We start from the raw sequence: 21,473 nt of genomic DNA, 5'->3' as shown, positions 1-21,473 counted from the left end.
TTCGATGGTGCTTTTTCGCATAATTTTGCTGCCATCTCGACTGGAAAAAAAATCAAATGAAACAGTCTTAAATTGTATCTACAATATTAGGAGAAATGTAATATCATCATTATACAAATTGCTTACATAAAACCCATTAACTAGAAATCAAATATTTTTTTTATTGAAATTAATTTTAATATCTATTCAATTTATAACTCGAATAACTTACTTGTATTTTTTTAAATAAACTCTTGCAAACGTTTGTCGTTTAAGTTAATACCAATTCTATACACTGCCAAGAATAGAATGAGTATTCTACGACTGTAAAATATTTGAAAAAAAATTAGTATTAACTGTTTTTTTTTGTTATTCACAAGTTTATAGGTAACTATAGTATATTTGAAGCTAAGAAGTGTATAAGTTTGATGGTAGATGTCTCCACTTAATACCTGTTTAAATATTTAAATTATTGCTGCATCCATTGTTTTCCTACAATTATGTTAATTGTTATATACATTAAAAATACATGAAAGAGATAACTGGTGAAATAGTGCCAATTAACCAAATCGAAGGAGAGAAAGAGAAAGTAGACGTTTTTTTTTGTGTTATATTTAAAAATATGCTCTTTAACACTGTCTTTGCATGAAATAATATTCTTATATTATTATAACTAAATAATCGATAAACAGTAATATGTTATAAAAGTAAAGACAAATATTGTCCAATTAGGACAAACCCTGAAATTGTGTATAAACAGAAAATAATACTAAATATTTTATTTAGTCATGGTGCATCCAAGATTCTTTTTGATCATATGCATTTTTTTTTGACAAAATATCAGGTTCGAATTTTTGATATCTAATCAACAATAATATCGAAATAAGCATGAAAACTATTACTAAAATCAAAATTATTTGAAACATGGAATATTTTTAGTGTAGTAGAATTATATTATTATTATAATAATGTTCTTCAGTCAATTATATTATTTAATAAATAATTATTAAATATTTAATTTTACTTGATAATTGAATGAAAATGAACATAGATGTTACTGGAAGGATAAAATTTCATATTTCTATACACAGCAAGTGACTATGTATGAACGTGATCTTTAAATCTGCTGAAAAGATGGAAAATGTGATCCGACTCAAGTAACAATCTGCTAACTTGGTTGTTTTCAGAAATTCATTCTCTTTAAACCATAAAGTATCAGGTTTGGTTCTCACAGTTTGTATTCCATATTTTAAAATTATCTAAAATTATCGATTCAATAAAATTATAAGGAAAAATAAAGACATGATCTTTGCATTAGATATAATTATATTATTTCATTTCAAAATCAATTTAGTAAAATACACACTTAAAATCACATTAAAAAAAACATCATAGAAAATACAAGACAAGAAGAACAGTCAACTACGAATACATTATTAAGAAAACTCGAATAATTCCAGCTTCGTTGTCGACTATAGTCTTCTTGGAGGAATTATCACAGTACATATTTTTTGAGCCAAAATTGTACATTGTATAAAGGTCATTCTAACGACATCTGCGGTAGGAGCAGTCCGAATCAGAGCTGTAGTCACTGCTAGAATAGTCACTAGAGCTGCTATCGCATCTGTAGGTCTTCTTCGTGCTCTAAACAAAAAAAAAGAATAAAAGTTATAGTAGATTTTTTTAGTTATTCTTTTATAATACCTTCTTGCTGCTGCTGCTGCAACCACAAGAGTTGCATGTTGATTTCTTGGGAGCTGGCTTCTTAGCAGCAGGCTTTTTCGCTGAGGATTTCTTTGCTGGAGCTTTACCGCATGGTTTACAACCTGGCATCTTGGATATTCTGTAACAATTTAAAAAATATTAAGATTGTAAGGTAAATTTTTAAAAAGGTAACATACTTAATTTATTTTTGTCTTTCTGTTGTAAACGATTGTCGTTGAATGATTTTGAGTTGCTTTGCCTCTTAGCAAGTAAACTATTTCGAATATATTTTTTAATTTTTAAGAGAAAAACTTATTTAAAGTTTTGTTTTTTCAAATATAGTTCTTGCCATATCCATGAGATGATGGAATAGTAGAAGGATTCATCTTTAGATGGCGCAGTTGGGCGCAGTATTGCAGTTTAGTTCCCGCGGTTCAATTGTTTGAGGTTTTGCACAGAAGAAAGCGGAGATTGAGATTGCTCTTGTGCTATGGAACATTGATCTTTTATGTGTTAATATTGCTGTGACAGTGAATAATAATTATAAATTATGTCGAAACGACTCAGTAGCTCGCAATCTAACACATTGCTGAACTATTTTCAGTCTCCAAAAGGCAAAGCCAAGAAGCCCAATGTATCGAGCCCAGTACTGATCCCCAAAAATCAAAATGAAGGTAATAATATGTCCAGTCATGTAATTCTATTTATTAAACAAGTCATTTTATAGATAGTGATGAGGATGTCATCAAACCCAAGAAAAGGAATCGCATTGCCATTGTTGACAGCGATTCAGACAATGAAAACATTGATAGTCCTAAAAGAAATCCTTCGAAGAAGACTAAAGTTGATGAGAATTCGAGTGCTTTGAAAAAATTTAATTATGAAAAGACAAATACTCCAATTAAGGACAAACTGCAGACATCAAAATTACCAATTACAAGCACTAAGCCTATAACAAATGATGAAACTAGATGGTTGCATGAGAATCTGGAATTCTTGAAACCTGCAAATCGAAGGGATATTAACAAAAATAAAGTTGGTGATCCTAATTATGATCAGAATACTTTATATATTCCTGATAGCTACTTAAACACTTTAACTCCTGCAATGAGGCAGTGGTGGGTGTTGAAGAGTAAGCATATGGACAGTGTGCTTTTTTTCAAAGTTGGGAAGTTCTATGAATTATATCATATGGATGCCACTGTAGGAGTTGAACACCTTGGGTTTTCTTATATGAAGGTAATAAGATTCTAGTTAATTTGATTATTTATTAAACTCTGTATTTTAGGGTGAATTTGCACACTCTGGATTCCCAGAATCTGCATATGGTAAGATGGCTTCATCATTGATTGAGCAGGGATTTAAGGTAGCTAGAGTAGAACAAACAGAAACACCAGCAATGATGGCTGAAAGATGTAAAGTTGGGAAAGCTACTAAATTTGATAAAGTGGTGAAGAGGGAGATTTGTCAGATATCTTTAAAAGGTAGTTGTATTTATGGAGCACAACTGACAGAGGCGCAACAGGTAGTTCCATACTACATGACATCGATCTGTGAGAAGTTCATTGATAATCAGAAACATTTTGGAGTGTGCTTTGTTGATACATCTATAGGCACCTTCCACTTGACCAATTTTCAAGACGATAAGCATTGTTCCAGATTGCTAGCGCTGTTAGCCCAACATCCGCCAGTTTTAGTATTAACAGAAAGGAATCAAATGTCTTCAGATTCAAATGAAATTTTGAAGAGATCCTTGGGTATTATTCGACGTGATAATTTAACTAGCGGTACACAGTTTCTCAGCGCCGAAACGGCGGTTAAAATGTTAGGTAGTGAACGTTATTTCCGAAACTCTAATGACGATCTTGTATGGCCTTCTTTATTTGACGAATTACTGACTGATAGATATCCGAAGCCGGAATATGAATTAGCACTGAAAGCGCTGGGAGCTTGTATTTGGTACTTGAAGGATTGCGAAATGGACATTCAGGTAATTTCAATGGGTCAGTTTGAACTGTACACACCAGTAGATACTTTGCAGAAGTCTCATGAAGTTAAAAGAGATTATATGATACTTGATTCTATTACAATTAATAATCTTAAGTTGTTTGGTGGAGAGGGTTCTCTGCAAAAGACTTTAGATTACTGTTCAACACCATTTGGTAAAAGGTTTTTCCAGCAGTGGATTTGTAAACCATTGTGTGATGTTAATAAAATCGAAAGTAGGCAGAATACTGTGAAAGAACTGTATAATGACGTTGAGTTATTGAGGAATACAAAAGAGATTTTGTGCAAACTACCAGACTTGGAAAGGCAAATAGCCAAAATTCATATGTTTGGAAATAAATTTTGCTCAACGAATCATCCGGACAGCCGAGCTGTATTTTACGAGGCGAAGATTTATGCCAATCGAAAAATTACTGATCTTTTGACTACTCTTCAAGCTTTCGAGAAGCTTACAGAAATCCCAAAAATATTCAGCTCATGCGAATCTCAGCTATTAAAGAGACTGACTAGGCATGCTCCTGAAGGGAATTTCTATGACACGGTCCCGACTTTGAATTTCTTCAAAGATGCTTTTGACCATAAGAAAGCAAAAGAAGAAGGGAAGATCATTCCACAGAAAGGGGTGGACCAAGAATACGATGAGGCAGAAGAAAAAATAACTGGCATTAACCAGCTACTAGAAGAGTACTTGGATGAGCAACGTTCGTTCTTCAAATGTGAAGTTAACTATTTTGGTGCTGATAAGAAGCGTTTCCAATTAGAAATACCGGAGAGCCGGTGCAGCAAAGTTACGCATGAGTATCAGTTGGAGGGTACCAAGAAAGGGTCAAAGCCCTGTAAGAGATATTCAACGGCGACTAGCAAAGATCTGTTAGCAAAAATGATGGAGGCCGAGAACGATAGGAACAAAATTTTGTTGGATTTGAACCGCAGGATTTTCGAGAAGTTTTCAGAGAAGTACGAACAGTGGGAGAAGGTCATCAAGTGCGTAACTGTATTGGATTGTCTATGTTCATTGGCCGAGTATGCCAGGAATTACTCTGAAGATATATGCTTACCAAAGCTGTTGCCATTTACCGATAAGGTAAGATTCTACTAATTTAAGGATATCTTTTTTAAAGCTTGCATTTACAGCCGATATGCATCATTGAAAATGGAAGACATCCATGTATTAAAAATGTCGATAACTTTGTACCGAATGATACGGAGATGGGAAGCGAGAATCACGCGCCAATATTGATTTTAACAGGACCTAACATGGGTGGTAAATCCACCCTCATGAGACAAACCGTGTTAATCGCTATTATGGCACAAATCGTAAGTTAATTATAAGATATAATTAATGATATATTGTTAATAAATCCAACTATTCAGGGAAGCTACGTGCCTGCAATAAACTGCGAGTTAAGTTTGGTAGATCGCATCTTTACAAGACTTGGAGCTTATGACGATATTCTGAAAAACCAATCGACATTCATGGTTGAGTTATCTGAAGCATCATCCATTCTTCAGCATGCAACGAAACACTCGTTTTTATTGCTAGACGAGTTAGGAAGGGGAACTTCAACTCACGATGGTAACGCTATTGCAAGCGCTTATATTAGAAAGCTTTGTGATATAAATTGTCGTACCATGTTTTCTACCCATTACCATACATTGGTCGACTATTTCGCTGGCAAAAACGATATTCAATTGGGATACATGGTTTGCATGGTTGAAAATGAAGGGGATGTGAAAAAGGAGTGCGTCACATTCTTATACAAGATGGCTGCTGGCGTTTGTCCAAAATCATATGGTTTCAATGTAGCCAAATTAGCTGGAGTTCCATCAATTATAGTGAAGAGAGCCACCGAATTAGCAGCTGCTCTCGAAACCGCTGATAAGAATAAGAATCTCCTCAAAAAACTTTTGTCGTCTTCCTTAAAAGATAGCCGCAGCTTATTGATGACTTTAGGTTAACTTCATCAGTATTACGTTAATATTATTTTTTTGTATATTTTTCTATTTGTTCCAAAATACACAGTTGTTTCGTGTAGAATATACATTACTACGTCTTTAATTTTTCGATCCTAGACTCATGTTTTTATTACTTTTATAACTGGAAACTTGCATTTAAGGGAGAAGAAACCTTTATTGAATCAAAAAAATATGGGTACATTTAGATAGAAATACAGGTAAGCGTTTTATCGTTTGCTGGGGTAGACGACGGAACGACGGTAGTTCGATTCTGATTCGCTATCACTCGAACTGGATGTTGTGTAACTGCTATTTTCTGAATCATAACTACTATCGCTGTCGTTACAATCGCTACAAGAGCATGTGGTTTCATCATCAGTGGAACTACAACATGATGACTCGGATGAATCACTTGATGAATCGAAGCTATCGGAACAGGAGCTATCATCGTCCAGTGTGCTATTGCAACAACATTTCTTTTTCTGAAAGCGGCAATGTTTATTTATGACTATTAAACAATTGACAAGACTTACTTTGAGTTGTTGCAGAGCGTATTGGGTGAGACAATCGCAGCATATTTTAGGTTTCGGACACTTTTTGCTGATTATCTTGATTGTCCGCGTCAGTGACGGTTTGTTCTCTGAAATATTATTCTCCAACGTTTCATCCATGTTTATATTCTTTTCAGTTTTATTCACAGACATAATGTTTTAAAAGATACTTTTATACCGGCACAAAATTAATCTACACTACGAACGTGAAACAACGCCTGAATGTTGAAATTCGCACGACTTGGTATCAAAAGCCAAAAAAAACTTTTTTTACTGCGTGCTGGAAAGATTAAGCTATCAGTTAATTTTAAAATAAAACTAATATATGTACATTTTAAAATATGCTTTTATTATAGATATTAATACGAAATATAATAAATCGTTTATATATGTTGTATATTAGAATTGAACAATTAGTTGTATTTGGAATCGCTATCTTTACCGGACATCCAGTCTTCAATTTCCTGTACACTGCAAATGGTTAAATTAGCATTTTGGAGTAAAATTTCTATAATTCTTACGTTCTTGGTACTTTGGTCATGTTGACGCATCCAGTTTCAGTAATGTAGACATCATCTTCAATGCGAACACCGCCTGTACCACGGAAACGTTCCAAGACATCCTTGACAATAAAGGTGGAAAGTTTGGGGTCGTTCAAGGCTTCATCCAAAAGCTAAAATATAAATATTAAAATTTGTTTTAAGTTAATATAAATAAAAATTCATACTGGTTTGATGAAGTAGCAACCTGGCTCGATTGTGAGACACATGCCCTTCTTCAAAGTTCTGGCCATCCTAAGCTTGTTGACTCCCCTTTCAGAAGGCCTGGAAGGTTCACTTGGCAAGTATCCACCGACATCGTGGACATCCAGTCCAATCAAATGACCCAAACCGTGAGGTTGGAAAATTGGACCCAAACCAGCCTTCATCATATCATCAACATCACCTACGAGAAGACCTCCCTTTTTCAAATACTCGAGCATAGTGCGCAGCGACAACTGATGCATGTCCACCCAGCAGACTCCTGGTTTGCAAGCGTTAAACACAGCAAGATTAGCAGCAAGGACCGCTTCGTAAACCATCTTCTGATCTGCCGTGAACTTTCCATTTTCTGGGAAGCTGCAGGTGATGTCTGCAGCATAACCGTAGTAATTAGCGCCCATGTCGAAGAGACTGAAAGGAAAAACAGTTATAGCAGGTTTTCTCTCAGTGCGATATCAACGGAATACCAGATGTCCCCATTCTTGATAGGTTTATCATTTGGTACACCGGCGTGTCCATAATGCAAGACTGCTCCATTAGCTCCAGCGCCGCAGATACACGTGTAAGAGACGAATCTGCATCCTCCAACCCTGTAGCAGTGGTCCAAGAAGACCGATTCGCATTGATATTCACTCATTCCTGCCTTCGCTTTTCTCATGACTACGCGATGCGCGGCTGATGACACTTCAGTCACGTATTTCAACACCTCTAACTCCATGTCGGTCTTAATAACACGCCTAAAACGGAATCATTAATGGAAAAATTAGATACTACTTAAGATCGCACTTACAAATCAGCAATTTCATTGAACAAAGTAGTTTTGTCTACGGTAAATCTGGAAACAGAAGCAAATGTATTTAAAATAAAACATTAACATTGATTATTAGTAAACATACTTGTCAATTCCATCGAATTCGGCATCCTTCGCTGTTAACCCACTGTCGGTGTTTACTCCTTTCTGCAAATTATTGTTATTTTTCTGGTTGCTTTAATCTTTGTCGAAGGTGATACTTACCAAAGTGAGCAGAGATGATGGGTTCTGCTCCTTCAGAACGTCGGCCAGCTGCAAGGGAAAGCACAATTAATAAAATTCGGCCGCGTTCAAAAGTTGATAAACAAATTACCTGATCAACATAATAAACGGAGTCGACTTTATACTTGTTTTTGAAGTCGTCCAAAGTGAGAAGGGGCCCCATCCAGACGGCATAACTGTCCGGAAGTCGCGGCACGAATAACAAGGATTTTCCTGTCTTGATGACGACTGCACCAAAACATCCTGCGTCCAGGACACCGAAGGTCCACATAAAGTAGGACTCCTGCAACAAAACAAAAATAATAACATATGTAAAATTCGCACATCATCGACCAAAGTACAAACATAAACACATTTGTAGTAATTGTATACGTGTGTTTACAAATAACTCGCTTATTTCACTCAATCATTAAGTTCTATAAATAATACTCTATTTTTCTCGGAGAGCCAACAAAACATAAGATCTGTTTACATATCAGTTAACAAATCGATAGGGTATAGGAAAAAAACATATGCGAATTGTATTCGAGTTGCGTACGACCACTTCGGAGTTCATTGATCACGGAACATGTTTCACAATGAAATCGTTTAATTCGCGTACACGTAAACATTCGAGTTTTATCACATAACAAAAAGTGTTCCACTTCCTTCTCTTGTTTTCGGTATAATAACATACTTGGAAACGGCAGAACCATTGCGAAAGGTTTCTTCATTTTATTAAGGATTCGACCGATGAAAGCATCCCTCGCGAAATCCGGTTCAGGCAATTAAGCTTTTCGAAAACACTTCTCACATGGTGATCGCGTGAAAGTATTAAATTTCGAATTCAATCCACGATGTATTTCCAGATAACAACGCTCTTCCTAACTAAACTGCTTGTACATTTTTAAATTGAACTGAACGATTCACATGCGATTTATTTTGTTTTGTTTGCGCTGTTTTCTTCCCATCCATTATCCAAGATGACGTCCATTTATTTACATTGGTTTCAGGTTTTATTATTTATAAATCTTTTGGTTTTGGACGTTATCCGCTTTACAGTTAAAATTAATAAAATTTTAATTGTTTTAAATGTCTAAGGTCATAGTTTAGGAAATCGCAAAAAGAAAACATTTTAACGAAAACCGCGTCTTCGCAGAAATGTGAAAGTTTCAATTACAAATGCGTCGAGCGTTTAGCGAAATAGATGTTATGAAATTTTCGAACGTAACGTCATTTTTTTTTGTTGTTGTTGTTTGTTTGTTGCTTTTTACCCCATCAAGCGGTTCAGTCCTGTCACCCTGCGGATACATTCTAACACTTACAAATGCTCTGAACGTTTACATGTTACGCAACTTCACTACTTTGTTCGGTTTTCCCCTTTCTCTTTAGTTTATAACACGTAGAAAATGTACTCACAATTGAATGATTAACAGATTTTAGGAACATTCATTTCATTTATGACTTCAAAATATTTATTGTAATTGAATCTAATATTCTTTCAATTTACTAAATTGATAAATATTTATAAGTTAATGTTAGAGAAATTAAACGTTTAGCGGAAATAGCGAAACTTGTATACATTCATTTCATCATGATTTATTCATAAGCTCTTACTTTACAAGAAATGCACAACAATAGCGCGAAAGTTCAAATTTCGTATGTTAATCAAATGATTTAAACAATTTAGCAAAATGGTGATTCACTTAAGAAAACTTATAAATAGTTCTTTTTTAGGATGTAAAAATAGTATACAAAATAATTTTAACGATGATCATACTTTACTATTAGCAATATATTTTAACTTTCTTTGAAATATTTTTGTTTTGCATTATATATTCACTCTTCTTGCAATCAAATAAGAACTTTATTTAATGTAGTTTTGCTAATACCTAATTATTAGTATTGTTTTCATAGTCAATAAAATCTTATTAGTTTTGAAGTAATAGTTCAATCTCTTAGATTTGTTATTGTTTTCTTCCATTTTCCAATAATTCAATTACATTTATTCCATGGGAATACCAAAATAATAGTATCCAGCATTTTTCCTACTTCAGCAATTTTTTGTATAAACTATACTAAAGTCAAAAGTTATCTAGTAATGGAGATTACAAAACCTAACATAACCTAATTACTAGAATAACAAAACGATACCATTTTTTTAATTATTAAGCATATATAAATATTGATGAGAAATGGTCACTTAATTTTGATTGAACTTTCTAATAGAAAAAAGGTCTTTAAAATTCTTCAATATAAATTCTTTTTTTGTTCTTTCATTTATGTTGCAGTACACTTCCTCTACTTATCTGATTTGATCAGATGAATTACAGTAGTCATGATACAACTATATTTGTATGGTGATGGCATCATATGCTGACGCCAAAATTTGGATTGTTCTAGAACTTTTCTGATCTTTTATTAGTATCATGTATCCTGTAACTGTAGGTGCAATATAACAGTCAGAGCTGTGATGAAAGAAGACCTAATAAAACTAGTAACCTTTTTGAAGAGTTGTTTTGAATTATTTTTGTATTATATGCGCCTGATTTATTCATAAGGTCATATGTATACTAAAAGCAACAATAGCGAAAACGCTACGTGAAAGTTTCCGAATGCAAAACGTTGTAACGTCGCAAACGTCATCATAATCATAACCGTAGATACCAATCCTGATTCCTTCCGGCTAGACAGGAGTAAGGTTGATAATAAAAAAAATACACGATAAAAATAAAAGCGGAGGGCGACAAGGATAACTCCTTTGACCTTTGAGGCGTTGCGCAATGTCCCCGTTGTTGTTCCTTTCGCACCTATCTCACTCTCTCAAACTCCTCCTTATTCCCAACTTTTTTTTTATATACAATATATATTTATGCTTGGGTCCAGGAAAAGAACGCGCGTGGGTGCGCGGAAGCCGGTGGTCATTTTTAGAAGAAAGGATAATCGTTTCCTTGTGACTAAATCGGATGCAGGAGTCGCATTACCATAGTTATTTATCATACCAACGTAATTTTTTGTTTGATGTGCAGACATATCGAGATTACTACCTGTAGAAGATCATTGTACAGGACGATATTAGTCTGCATAAATAATGCAAGCTAAGGACTTGAGTCTTTCCCGTGAAAAATAAACATTTTCCAAACGCGTAATCGTTTTATTCGGAAGCGAATGAAAACAGAACGCAACGAAGAAACAAAACAACACATTTTTAAATGTCACACATTCCTTGTGTATTTATTTATTAATTATGAATCGATGAATATTTATGGCTACGATGGACGTACATGGCATTAATAATAAAAAGAAAAACAAAGAACGTGGCGACCGACGATCGTTTTTCCCACCGCAGTCATCACTTTCGTTACTGCAACAATAAATATGCGAAATAGCAAATGAAACCAAACAAAACAATATGTATATATAGGATGTACGCCTCAATAGAATCGTGCAAATAAATAAATAACGAGAAACGAAAATGCGACCGATAAATATTATAAGTTTCCACGCGAAAAACGTTTGTAAATAAAATATACAATGCTGACGCCATTCGTTCGTTGCCGAATTTATTACACATTTGAAATCCGTTTTGTTTTGGTTAAAACATTTTTATTTTGCGGCGACCTTCATACTCGTAATGCGTCAGAAGGAGAGGTCCGATAACGAAAACTGTTCGACGCTTGGCATCATCTTCTATTTTATTTTGTAAAAAAAATCGATTTTCGTCCATAATTTATTCGCATTCTTCCTTTTCTTCCTTAATTATTATTTATACTTTATGTTTGTACGTCACTGTGGAATTCCAATGTTTAGTAATGATTCTATGGTATTAAATTTTATTGTTTTGAATCGATAATATTTTTTTATTATATATATAGTGAAAGCTCTTTTAATACATAATTAATATCATATCACATCGTAATCATATTTTTTTCTTCATTTACTAATTGTATTTATGTTTTCTCAACACACGTCATGCATACTCAATGTTTTTAGTTTTGTAGCATTATTATTAATAGATAACTTTATTCCAAACAATTTCTAAATCTGTTAATAAACTTCATTGCCAGTGGCGGAACTACTGTTAATAATGTGTTACGTAATGTGGCACTCCAAGAACAGACTTAACCCTCCGTCATCAATTTTTTAACTGTCGTTTAGTGCTTTAAATTTTTCTCTCTTTTAAATCAAGGGAGGCATCACATTAAAATTTGCCTGAGTTCTCCAAATAAAAATTTGTTCAAATTCAAATTTGCCTTATGTGCCCGAATTATATTTTGGGAATGGGACAAAGATTTGAAGTTCCGCCACTACAATAGTATACGTCATTACAATAGTATCTTCAACAGTATCATTATGATGCATTTATGAAAAAGTAACTTTTTGTCCAAACAAATTCTAATATATTTATAGTAAGCGTATATATGTTACGTATATGTTTATTTATAGGTCTTGGTTATTATTCAGAGGAAAGAAAAAAAAATATTGATTGGACACTGAGTGTTTTCGTGATCTAAATATTTCCTATACTTCGATTTACGAATGTGTATTTTTGGAGGACAAGGAAGGACTGTTATGAATTATTTTTTGGTCTTTATTGGCGACGCGTTCACGACCTATGACTAGGCCAAACTGGCGGCGTGTATTTATGGATTCCAAGTTGCGGCACGCAAAGCGACAGAAATATTTGAATCGATATCCTGGTGCACGATTCTAGCCATCCGGACACGAAGATTCGCCGAAATACAATTTCGAGCAATTTGTAATGAATTGAGAAGTGAAATACGACGGACTAGGATCCATAGAATTCGAATGTTTCGAGTTGAGTTTTGCTTGTGAAGAGTGAAAAGAAACGCGTGGGCCACGACTGTAAATAATAATAAATAATATTATCGTTGGCGAATTTTGAACGTTGGATGGATTGCCTAATTTGCAAACTTTCTAGTCTACTAAATATATGCAGCCTTTCTTTTTTGGCGAAGCCGGTCGTCAGCGAATTCGCGAGCAATGACCGTGGTTAAGTAGGTTACACACCCAAACAAGGCTCGAAAAATACCAGTTTTGAGTAGCGAAATACCTATTCTGTTACATTGCGTTTAAACAAATACACATTTAATCGAGCTCGCATCGAGAGGAAAAGAGAGACAGATAGGAGAGACACAAAAAAAAGAAGTATAAGTCTGTTTATATAAATAAATATGTATATATATAGATGTGTGTATTAGGTTGACGGCTGCGTAATACATTCTTCGATAAATGACCTGCCAATGACCCGGATCGGATCCGTTAAATCAATCATCGTCGACACCTACACGAAATCGGTACCTTGCAAGAGTGGCCTTTAAAGTAAGAATAATCACAACGTAACGCCGAATTTTGCACAATTATGTAACCATCATTCATAGGTTGTTTTTTTTTTCGGTTTGTCTTGCGGCTTGAAAGAGGAGACAGCCTGTCTCAGGATTTTTCGAAGCGGAAACGCGATAAATTCCTAATTAATCATTATTTCTTTTCTACGCTCAACTCAAGGTCGTTGCTCGTATCACTTTACACGGGGATAATACCATCATTGAACTACTTTAGGTCTAATCCCAATCAATATAATTATTTGAAAAGTTACTAAAATGACTTACAATTATTAAAAGATTGACCATGATTAACCATTATAAAAAAATATAACAATCCATTAGGAGATTTTGAAACTTTTAATTCAAAATTTAATCAATATTTTTAATTGACATAGTTAAAACGTTGGCCCTGATATAAATCCTCTCAAATGAAAGAACTTTCGTATTTTTTATATATATATATATATATATTAATTATTACATGACCATATTTTGCTTTTATTAAAGCAGCAACGAAATATAAAGTAAACTACATCAAAATAGTATTTCTGCTCATCACATAGTTTTATTTTGATATAACACTTATACTCAAATAAAATGTCATAGTTAAATTTAAGCAGATAGATCTGTCTCGAATTTTGTCTTCTATACTCCCATCGTTTATCTTAAACATACATCAAGTCAGACAATATTTGCTGATGACATAAAACTGTTCCATTTCATAATAATCCAGAGGTGGCGTAAAGAGCTATAAACAGGTTAAACCAAGTGACTCAAGATATCTTGGCATACATCTGAATATATGACTAACATAGAAGAAAAAAACTATAATAATAATTCAAAAGCAGCTCGCACTTAAATTCAGTAAGTTTCCACGAAGAAATTCAAAACTATTCTTGAAAACATTGTAGTTTTACGAAATGCAAAGATTCAACAATAAGTTCCAATATCGGAAAGACAAGGATTCCAATATAAATAGATGTAATGGTACGTCCACATTATTTATCTGTGAGATTTTCCATCATTATAATAATAGTTATTACGTTTGATAGAGTTTTCTATCTCAAGTAAGTTAAATCTTTTAAGGGTTATCTTAGAATCCAAAAGGTCTAGGCTATAAAGTCTAGACTACTAAAGAAGTTTTTAATAATAAATAAAACATGATATTAATTACTATATTTATTAAAAACAGTTTCCAATAAGCGATTTAATTCAGTATTGCGGATGAGCAGAAATTTAAAGAAGGAAGTAATTAACTGGTTTAATTAACTACTAAATATTCCGAGGGCTAATGTTTACCCGACGGCTTCATGAGGATCGATTTCCAATGGATTCAAATTTTATGTGGATTAACTGGATATCTGACCGGTCAAACATGCGGGTTAATTAAATTTTTAATCAGTTCGTATTAACTACCCACAATGGCTTTAGAATTGACAAGCACAAAGGAAACAAGCATATTGTGTGAACGGAAAAATATTTAGTGAATGTTTGCAATTTATGTTAGAATCGATTCGCAAATGACTGGAAACATGGAATATAAATTACAAAGCTGACAGTCGTTGGTATTCTTTTCAAAGATAACATGCGACTAATCTAGATGTCTCCCACAACCTAAGTCACGTGTTCAATCGTGTTTTTTGGTCCAAAACAAATGTTCAATTACTTTTCGTCTACTCACGAGGCTTGTGGCTGTGTCCACGTGAACAACCAATTACACTTACGACACGTGTCTTTGGGAACTTATTGAAGCATTCATGAAAAAAATATGGTATTTTGAGATAAACATCTTATAAATGTTTGTTGTCAAATTTCAATTTATTTCTATAATTATGTATATTTCCTTTATAGTAGTTTATAAAAATATTTCAAAAATAGATAATTGAAGAAAGTACATTAGTACAATTGTCACCAAAAGCGGAAAAGATTTGTTTTCTATAAGGATTAAAGAATATACATTAACTTTATATAATTAATTGAAGGAAATTTCATTAAAACTTAAGACAATTATTGTCTTCATTACTGCTTTAAGTTTGAAAATATCTGTAAATAATTAAAGAAAGTAAATTAATAATGTATAAAAATCGTAATACAATTACATTTATTTGTGTTTATATTTGTAATGTGGTAGTAACAAACAGTTTACCAAAACATACAAATATAAATTTGAATTTTCGCAATGTGCAGACGTTTGTTGGTGCAGCAAAGTCACGTGTGTTTGCTTCATGTGCAATTAAAGATAATGCTGTATTTTTGCAATAAAAAGAAACGACCCAAGCATAAACAAATAACAACATAAACAGTGCACGTCGACCGTAATCTGTATTATTGGTTTTTCTACGTAATCCAACAATATTTACTTGTAAACACGTCTCCTATCTTATCTCCTTAGCCCCAATATCTTTATTTTTACTACTGCTTTTTGAAAAAAAGGTAAAAGTCCATATTAAATGTATTGTAATTAAAGTTTTATTAGTATTTTCTAGTTTTCTCAATCTTTTCGTCTCAATTTGTTGTTTATTAATCATTTAGATTAAGTAACCAGTCAAGATTTATGAACGTTATTTCTAGCACTACTTTCATTTAAATGTATTTCACTTTTGATAATCTAAGACTTAGAATCTAAGTTATTGAAATGTAAGGATGTAGTCAGTTTCTTGGATAGGCTTAGATTGATGCTCACTACCTTTTGCCAACTCGGGATTAATAGGATGATAATCTTATGAAACGTAGACGATTTGTTAAGACATACATGCAGGGCCGTCTTAAGATATTTAGCGCATATGTAGTTCTTCATGTATGATGCATGAAAGTTTCCTAACAAATTCGGTAAAGGTTATTAATTCAATTACATGCAATTATAGAGATCTGATTAGTATTACATACGTAGGTGGCGTGTTCATAACTATCGATTATAATTAAATCGATCGACGCCGCCAATCAACTTGATTATACCCTAGTTTGTACGATTATAGTATCAGGAGATTGCTACTAGTATTATTAGCAATAGTTTCCATAGTTTCATGACATGATACGATCAAATATAGTTAATACTTTGTTTAGTTCAAATACAGTTAATTTTTATATTATTGAATGAATAGACAGCTTAGTTTCAATTCTTGAAAATTTAATTCTTTCAAAATTTATTTTTTTTATGGATAGTTTTTATTACAAATTGCGATGATTTAATACAAAATTTTGTATTACAAATTGATACCTTAGAAACATTAAAGTTTACAGAAATAAACTCTACTTTTGAAAAGTTCTAGTGCAAATTAATTAAATATATTATAAAGTTTACTGACACCTAAACGAAAAAAAAAATATACCGACGGCATATCCTAATTAAGAGTGAACTGTCTGTATTTGACATCCTGCCTATATAATAGAATTGCGAAATTTATATAGATACTTGAAACGTAACTTCCAGTTATACAGCGGATGGAAATACTGGATGTTATTTGTATGCTAGTACAGTGATTGCTAATCTGTTGCCTTGTACGATGATAAATGAAATGCTTCCTTGCATGATAGGTGTACCATAGAAGGTGGACAACGGATTGCTATACTGGATATATGCGAATGGCGTTTGATTCGGTATGAATGAATTTCTGTATCTGTAGGTTCGTTTGTCGGCGGTCGTGAGTGTGTGGTTGTTAAATAAATTATAAAGAGGAACGTAGGTGGTAAGAAATAGTACAAATCGCAGAATGATTCATAAAAAAAAATTATATGACTATTGCATATATATATATATATTTGTGTGTTTATGTATATAGCTAAGCTATGTGTGGTCGTACAAGAAAGAAACAATGGACATAAAATTCGCCCGTTTGTTCCACAATACCGGTCCGGTCGACCTTGCCTTGGATTTCGAAAAGGAGACCGTCCTGTATAAATATTGATCGTTAAAGAACGTTTTGGATTTGTAGAAAATGAAAATGAGAAAAGTAAATAATTCATTGAGAAGTCTTCTCTCTTTTTTTGTTCTTCTTCTTCCCGCGAGGATGTGATGAATATACCTGGGTCGGTCTTTCTGCTCCTGTTTGTTTACAATTCCGATAAACAGGTCTGCGCGAATCGCAACCATATACTTCCGCTATTAAATACGGCCGATGTTGCCGTCACAATTCGCAGACGATACGTGTCGAAAACCATGAAATGCATTTCAGAACCACTAGCTATAAACGGATCAAATATCCGGCATTGTTTTGCCGCATGGACTGGACACAACCACAGCAGACGCAATCTCAGCCAATCATTGAAACCATGTACTATATAATTAGATATATACTCAAATAGATTGTCACCAAGAGTTATATCAATATGCTTCGTTGATTACGCCAATCAATCTCAAGTTCATTATAACTTCAACATTTAGTAGTCCTCATTGCAACCTCAAGTATAACATTTTATAACCACTATTCTAACATTCAAATCTTTTTGTGTTTATATAAAACTTGCAATATTTCTCAAGCTGCATATAAATTTGGTACATAAATCATGTTACCAATATAGAAGGTATTGTTGTATCCAATCTCCAATAACATAAACTCAAATCTATATTATTACTTTAACATCTAGTAGTTCCTGTAGCAACCTCAAGTCCATTATAACTGCAATATTTAGTAGTCCTCATTGCAATCTCAATTATAACATTTTATAACCACTATTATAACATTGAAATCCTCAGGTATTTATATGACATTTTTAATTTTTAGTAATAATGTAATCTAGTAAAGAAGATATTGTTATGTTTATGTACTTTATCTAGTTATTTTATATAATAGAAGTTCAGTTGATTAAATTGATGAATAAATATATAAAATAGCAAATAGAATTTATCAAAGGACTATATTTCCAACATTCAAACGTAAAATGACATTTCTATTCAGAATAACTGTAAGCAACAAATCGAAACACATACATATATAATGCCAAACCTCCCCTTCGCATCGTGCCTTTCAGATTCAATTACAGTTATTGAAAGTTCAACAATACAAATCAATTTTTCAGATCGCAATCTCCAAGCATGAATATTGCCGAACACCTACATATAAATAATACAAATAACAATTTTTATTGATAATATAATGTTATTGATAAAAAATATTTTCTTCGAACTACTGTCAAAGGTTTTTTGATAATAAATATTTGTTGGATAGAAAAATTATTATTTAAATAGTACTGGTAATCAGTTTCGTACTGTTTGAATCCGGACTAATCGAGGAATTAAATAAATCTAAACTACAATATAAATAATAACTGAGAATTAGTGTTTTTTTTATTGATTTTACATGTATATTTAGATGCAAGCATTATAATGTTTATTAGAGTATTTCAATAAGTGCATAACCAACGAGAAAATATGGGTTTGTTACTTCAATTTCATATTTTCACTGATTCTTGTTCATTTCAGACTTATGTAAATAATACATGCTAAAAAACATATGTCTGTAATATAAACATAATTACTTTTAATCTAATTATTTCTCAGATTTCAAAGCGAGTTGAAATTTCTATTAGTAATATTTGTATCAGTAACAAATCGTATATATTATATGAAAACTAACATACAATTCAATGATTTCATTAAGATATAAGACACATTTTTATAGATACATTACAACGTTGGGATCGCTTGAAAATGAGTCATTTCGACGAAGTTATTCTGATACTTTATGAGCAATACTATTAGTAGAGTAGGCCATTAAATGATAGTTGTTATTGTGACCTCGAAACTAACAAAACATAAAAATTATTATATAGATACCTTCAGGAATTGTTCAATAATTGTTTGTATAGTTGAGCAAAGTACTAATAAAAAGATAAATTTATCAATAACTACTAATTTAATATTTTTTGAGCATCATTATTTGTTCCGATTTAATTTGTACATATTATTATAAGTGGTAAAGACTATTATTACGACACTTTTATATTAGTATTAATCTATATATCACCAATTGGAGAACAACCTGCGACTATCATTGCTTAACTATGAAGTAGTCTTTCTTTTTCATCATGCTCTTCTACAAGTCTGATTTAGTCAGTTTATATCTAATCAGTCTCAGGTTAAGTATAGTAAATTGTTAATTCCTAATTTCAAATATAGATGGCGTCACAGACAATGTGAAAAATACATAGATAATTGGTAACGACTTATATCTAAGCCAATATTTTCAATTATTTACTCTTGAAGATTTGAATTGAAAATATCTGTCAAAAATTTGATGTGAAATAAATTGAAAATGAACAATAAAGTTGAATAGTAGTTATTAAATAGGAATAGAGTTAATGATGTAAGTAAAAATATTGATTTTGTTCAAGTTTCCTAACTCAGAGAACGTCGATGGTCACCGTCTCTAAAGGTTAACAAGACCGCGGTGCAAGCAATCTGCTTATTTAAATATGTCCGTTCCACATACTCATAACTAAAATAAACTGGAGGAGTAGCATCTTCGGGAGAGCAAAAAAAAAGTCGCTGTGCCGGATCACTCCAATGGAACATCGATGGATAAATGCCAATTTGTTGTCAGTAAACAGATCCCGGTTACAGTAAGTATTGCTCCACGCAACATTTGAACAGCTCTATTTGCATCTGAGATAGCAACAAAATAGAAATTGCCAAATTGTTGTTCTGCGTTGCGTGGTCGTGACTCAATTTCGCTTTCCTCATATTAGGTCAGCCAGGTCTACAGCCTTTTCATTTTCGTGCGACGTGACCTCATCACTCGCTTTATTTCTTTATTTCGTCCTGTTGTATGGAGCACACAATCATTTTTCACGTCCAACCAGGATCCCTGTTGCATGCAATTGACTCAGAAAGTTTATCCTTTCACCCGGCATGTATCGAATCCAACATCTCCCACACACCTACAATTCCCGAAGACAAAATTAATTGGAACAGTTGTCCGCTTTCTGTTCTGATCGATGGTTAAGATATGTATTGTAACCTTGACAACTAGAAAAAAAAAGCGAAGATAACGAAGGTTTCGCATGGTTTATATTCATTTGTTTATGTTCCAAAAGCAATTTCCGATGATCTAAAAATATTGCAGGACGACCCGGATATTAAAAACGGCTGCCGCAGAATCATAACACGGATGGTGACGAGAAGCCGAAATTGCTCTTTTCGTCTTTTACTTCCACTCATATTTTTTTCTTCTTCTTTTAAATACATGCTCGTATTTATATAACACAGCCGTCCCAATTTTTGTTTTTTTCTCAGAAACACGAGAAACATTAGGGGCACTCGTATTTTTAATTCAGAATCGGAGTGGAACAACTCAACACTTCTTTACTTTTTTTTTTGTTTTTCTTTGTTGTTTTTTTTTCGGTTGTTATGCACTTGTTTTACGTCTATGCGTGTGGTTATGAGCAGTACTATTTTATATTCTAGCAACTATTTTTGTTCATTTGTCCTACATCTGTTTAGATTTGCTAAATAAGATGCAATTTAAGGAAAGTGCAAAAAGTGAAGATTGTGCGTATCTATTAAAATACTCGTATATTTTAATGGCATACTCAAGTAAGAAATGGTACGGTTACACCAGTTTGACTGTAAATAAATTAAGCAGTGTCTTCACATTTTAGTAATTTTCTCAGAAACTATAATAGAATGAATCCAAAAGATGCATATATTTGGGGAATGGAACGTGTATTCAATTATTGCTGTGGTTTCATGAGCTCAAAAATTAACGAGCAGTGTGTACGTACCTTTTAACTTTAGTAAAATCTGAAATGCGTTTTTATTATAATATTTTTTATAGTGTAAAAGTTTGATAATTAAAAACTACATACAACACAGTTCATAGATTTTCCAACAACGATCATTATAATACAATGATAATGTTGAAATCGGATATTTGATTGAAAATTAATGAGGTTATTGGAGATATGTATGCTCGAATATCGTTTCATAGCAAAATTAATATCTCTGAAATAATGACCACATTTATCGAATAATTGCGTTCGTTCTGTAATATCTGGAACAATTTGATGAAAGAAAATATAAAAAAACACGTAGTTTTTGATCGATAATTATCCAATTGCGTGTGTAGCATGTACAGGTCAAATGAAAAATTCAGAAAGGGCACGAAGCATAGACCTAATTATCTCACGTATCAAAATAATTTGTCATTAATTAAACGGTCGA

The 21,473-nt window shown here is 32.8% G+C and overlaps 3 protein-coding genes across 7 annotated transcripts in view; 1 reads left to right on the top strand and 2 right to left on the bottom strand.

The window, feature by feature from the left end:
* Positions 1–2,107: 2,107 nt before the first annotated feature.
* On the top strand, positions 2,108–5,731 carry LOC108567736 (probable DNA mismatch repair protein Msh6). Its single transcript, XM_017928368.1, has 5 exons — positions 2,108–2,357; positions 2,411–2,922; positions 2,972–4,774; positions 4,825–5,007; positions 5,065–5,731. The coding sequence occupies exons 1-5, from the start codon at positions 2,234–2,236 to the stop codon at positions 5,647–5,649; spliced, it is 3,207 nt and encodes a 1,068-aa protein (XP_017783857.1). The 5' UTR covers positions 2,108–2,233; the 3' UTR covers positions 5,650–5,731.
* Positions 5,732–5,801: 70 nt separating this feature from the next.
* LOC108567737 (zinc finger CCHC domain-containing protein 10-like) lies at positions 5,802–6,421 on the bottom strand. The gene is made up of 2 exons (XM_017928369.1): positions 6,180–6,421; positions 5,802–6,128 (listed from the first exon to the last, which is right to left on the bottom strand). Exons 1-2 carry the CDS (start codon positions 6,348–6,350, stop codon positions 5,874–5,876), a joined length of 426 nt encoding a protein of 141 aa, XP_017783858.1. The 5' UTR covers positions 6,351–6,421; the 3' UTR covers positions 5,802–5,873.
* A 104-nt stretch (positions 6,422–6,525) lies between these two features.
* LOC108567735 (xaa-Pro dipeptidase) overlaps positions 6,526–21,473 on the bottom strand; it is a 48,358-nt gene continuing 33,410 nt past the window's right edge. For all 5 annotated transcript variants that reach the window (XM_017928362.1, XM_017928364.1, XM_017928363.1 and 2 more), the window contains 8 exons: positions 8,083–8,274; positions 7,974–8,021; positions 7,855–7,916; positions 7,749–7,793; positions 7,426–7,695; positions 6,925–7,369; positions 6,719–6,870; positions 6,526–6,668 (listed from right to left, as the gene is read on the bottom strand). In XM_017928362.1, coding sequence (XP_017783851.1) covers positions 6,611–6,668; positions 6,719–6,870; positions 6,925–7,369; positions 7,426–7,695; positions 7,749–7,793; positions 7,855–7,916; positions 7,974–8,021; positions 8,083–8,274 — 1,272 coding nt within the window. In that variant the 3' untranslated portion in view covers positions 6,526–6,610. The remainder of the gene's footprint in view (positions 6,669–6,718; positions 6,871–6,924; positions 7,370–7,425; positions 7,696–7,748; positions 7,794–7,854; positions 7,917–7,973; positions 8,022–8,082; positions 8,275–21,473) is intronic.

The sequence above is a fragment of the Nicrophorus vespilloides genome, unplaced genomic scaffold (genome assembly GCF_001412225.1).
Source record: "Nicrophorus vespilloides isolate i.1.1-1 unplaced genomic scaffold, Nicve_v1.0, whole genome shotgun sequence".
Classification (NCBI taxonomy): domain Eukaryota; kingdom Metazoa; phylum Arthropoda; class Insecta; order Coleoptera; family Silphidae; genus Nicrophorus; species Nicrophorus vespilloides.
Note: the sequence above shows the minus strand (reverse complement) of the source record. Positions and strands in the feature narration are given on the sequence as shown.